This window comes from Phaethon lepturus, unplaced genomic scaffold, assembly GCF_000687285.1.
Source record: "Phaethon lepturus isolate BGI_N335 unplaced genomic scaffold, ASM68728v1 scaffold54134, whole genome shotgun sequence".
Lineage (NCBI taxonomy): Eukaryota > Metazoa > Chordata > Aves > Phaethontiformes > Phaethontidae > Phaethon > Phaethon lepturus.
The window spans coordinates 1-3,257 of NW_010533612.1; the positions used below are offsets into that span (position 1 = coordinate 1).

The following is a 3,257-nucleotide window of genomic DNA, read 5'->3' on the forward strand; positions in this document are numbered from 1 at the left end:
GCTTCCAGGAGGAGGAGGAGGAGGTCCCGCTCAAAAAAGAGAAAACGCATTTCACCGTCCGGCTGACAGAGCTGAAACCTGCTGACAAGGTGAAGCTGATCAAGGAGGTGAAGAACTTTGTGCCAGGAGTGAACCTCGTGCAGGTGAGGAGGGGACTGCCCGAGGCTCCAGCCACCCACCGGAGCCCGGACGGGTTCTGAAGCACATTGCAAGCAGCAGCCTCAGTTCTCTGTTCAAAAGGGAGCCTGGATTTCCATGTTTAAGAGAACACTCTACCTGTGTGCACACTTCAGTGCAAAGATGTGGACAAAGTGTAGAACGGGAGTTGGTTGCATCTCTTTAGTGTTTTTTAGAGAAGGCTGTTCCCTCTCAGTTCTGCTGTGTGGTGAACAACTGAGCCCCTAGCGGATGCAGTGAGATGAAGAAAGAGGCTCAGAGCTAAGACCTCAAAGTCCTCCATGCCAGCCTTACTTTCTCCATATCTAAGGGCTGCTGTGGGCATTCCTGCAGAACTTGGGAGTAGTCAGGATTCCTCATTATAGCTGGATTTGGCTTGCCTGCCCCTAAGGCTTTTTGGTTTTTCAAGGCCAAATATTTCTGAATTTAGATAAGTTTCTCTACTTCACATGTCTTGCAATCCACACTTCCAGTGCTTTTCAGAGCCTTCTTTTTGTAGGTGATGCCTCCTTCTTTTTCCCCAGGGGAGACAGGCCTTTCACAGTCCTGTGCAGCCTGAGCTCATGCTCTTGAGCAATGATTATAGGCTCAGAACAAAGAATGGGTGATACAGCTGCCTCTGTGGAAGCATTTGACATGCTTCAGTTCTCCACTGGATGATGCTTTCATATCTTGGGAATAATAGTAGCACTTTCTGTTTATCTAATTGCAAGGAAGAAAGGTTGAGCATTGTAAAATCTGTCCGTATTTGTAGCATGGAATGTCAGAAAGCTTTGCAGAAAATCTTCTCACCTGTTCATATTGATATATAGCAAAGCAAACAGTTCAAGAACGGAGAAACTCTTATGGCAGAGATGTGAGTTTTTTTGGCTTACTGCGTTTAATTAACTGACTATTGTCTTGGTTAGTCTGGCAGTTGTTTATCAGTCACAAGCAAACATTAAAATACCAAAACCCTGTAACGGACATGATCAGCAGATAATTAAAAGCTGTCTGGAGAACTAACGCTAAATCACCTTGGCTTAGCATGTGGAACCTGTCAAACAAGCTGGTTACAGTTCCGATGCAGGTACAACATTGGTAGATTCAGGTTATTGTGGGTAAACTTTGTCAAGCATGACTTACCTGACCTGGTATTTTGTTTAAAACACAGACACGCAAAACAAGCTACTGACAGTTGGTTCTGGGTACTGAGGTTGTATTCAAAGTGTAGGTGATAGATTTTTATTGTAAATTTTATTGCCATCCAACTGAGGTGTTTTTAATGAGATTTGCAGGGAATGTATTCTTGTCCTGTAAGGCTGTTAATGATTTGGAAGAAAGGGTTGCTAGTAAAATCTTTGCATGTTGGGTGCTGATGTGACTCAAATAGGTCACCCTACAGAAATGACTGCTTGATGAGACAGGTGTGTCGTCAGCACAAGCCGTGCTCGAGTCTGTTTGCACCTCTGAAATCTTGTTCAGAGCCAGCCCAACAGACATTCACCTCGCGTCTTCACCAGGCCTGGTGTTCTCGTATGCTCCGGCTGGGACTGGAAATGCGTTGCCTCTTTGTCCTGTGGCTGTTACTGTGCAGGTCCAGCTTAGATCAGGCCCTGCTCTTCCTCCTGCTGGGAGTGCTGAACAACTGCTTCCTTTGACTGAGGCTGCTTTAGCACAGAAGTTAAGCATTAGTGAGCAAGAATCTTAAGTGAATAACCTTGATTGTGTTGCCTGTCCTCATCACAGCAAGCCAGAACAGGCTTCTTTCCAGAAACTGTCCTGGGCTCTGGTGAGTGAAGGCATGCCTGCCCTGCCTGCACAGCTACACCTTCTTACATTGTCGCTGTGCTCAGCATGAATTAAAACAACCGTCTTTCTGTCGGCAATGATCAGTCTTTTGGGCACTAAATACCTGCAGTGCCACACGGCAGAGAGCTGGCAGCAGCTCTTTGCCGTAGGAACCACCCTGGACTTTGTTTTCAAGGAGCTGAATAGCTTTGTTGCTGCCACTTGGTGTAAGAGCAAGAGCATCTAACAGCAGCAAGGGCTTATCCTCCTGCACTCCCTTCCGTTTCTGTGCAACAGTACTGCAGGAAGTCCCTTTAAATCAGTTCAACAGCTTTTCAGCTTGCCTTAAATACTGCAGTACTGCATAGTACCAATAGTTTTGTATAAAAAGTCCTGAAAATATCAGGATTGTGTTAAGCATAGTTGGTACTGGAACTCTTTTTTTGACCTGGTACAGTGGATTCTCTGAGTCCCCCAGCCTGGCTGTGTACAAACCCTGCGACAGCCTCTCCTCCCCACTAGTGGAAATATGTGAAGCAAAACATTTGCACTGAAAAAAGTTGACCCAACGCAGGCTGGCAGCTGCCTTGGCAAGTTGCTGCATGGATCATGCACATGGTGGGAGGAATTTGTGGGCAATTACTTGCTGAAAAAGGTCTTACAGGGCTGTAGTGGATGTGCTGTCACTTGCAGTCAAGTTTAGATGTCTTCCATCAGGATGTGCTGTAGTTCCAGTAAAATCTTGGGTTTTCGACCAGTTGGTGAGTTTCCCTGGTCTGCTTATGCAGAGGTCAGGCTCATGGCTCTTAAATCTGTTAATCTGGTTAGTGAAAGCCAGTTTACAAGACTTGTACTTTGTCCCTCCCACAGGCAAAGAAGCTGGTGGAGTCCCTTCCGCAGGAGATCAAAGCTAACGCCTCCAAGGAGGAAGCAGAGAAGATCAAAGCGGCGCTGGAGGCAGCAGGAGGGACTGTGGTTCTGGAGTAGGCAGCATCATGTCATCACGGAGGGACTTGCGTGATGGCAGCCTTCCCCGCTGCCGCCTGCCTGGGCATCGTCCGTCACCTGAGTGGGGTCTGGGTGTTTCCGAGTGCGAGACATCCCCTAGTTGTGTGGTGGGAATGCTCTCTCGAAGCGATGCAGTGCAAAAATGCTCTGGTTTGGTGGGGCTGCTGTCTAGTTGCAGCATCACAGTGAACTCTACCTTCGTAAATGTCAAAAAAACCCTGTAAAATGCTTAATCTCTCAAAAATCAGTGCTGTCTGCTTGTCCCCTGGGCTCCACGCGCCTACCCCAGTACTGGTGCTGCC

General features: G+C 47.3%; 1 protein-coding gene across 1 annotated transcript; it reads left to right on the forward strand.

Moving 5' to 3' along the window:
• Window positions 1-3: 3 nt before the first annotated feature.
• Window positions 4-2,934, forward strand: MRPL12 (mitochondrial ribosomal protein L12; the record flags this gene model as incomplete). Its single annotated transcript, XM_010285227.1, has 2 exons — window positions 4-143; window positions 2,818-2,934. Coding segments are annotated over 2 exons (257 nt in total), but the record flags the coding sequence as incomplete, so codon positions are not given.
• Between the last annotated feature and the right edge of the window lie 323 nt (window positions 2,935-3,257).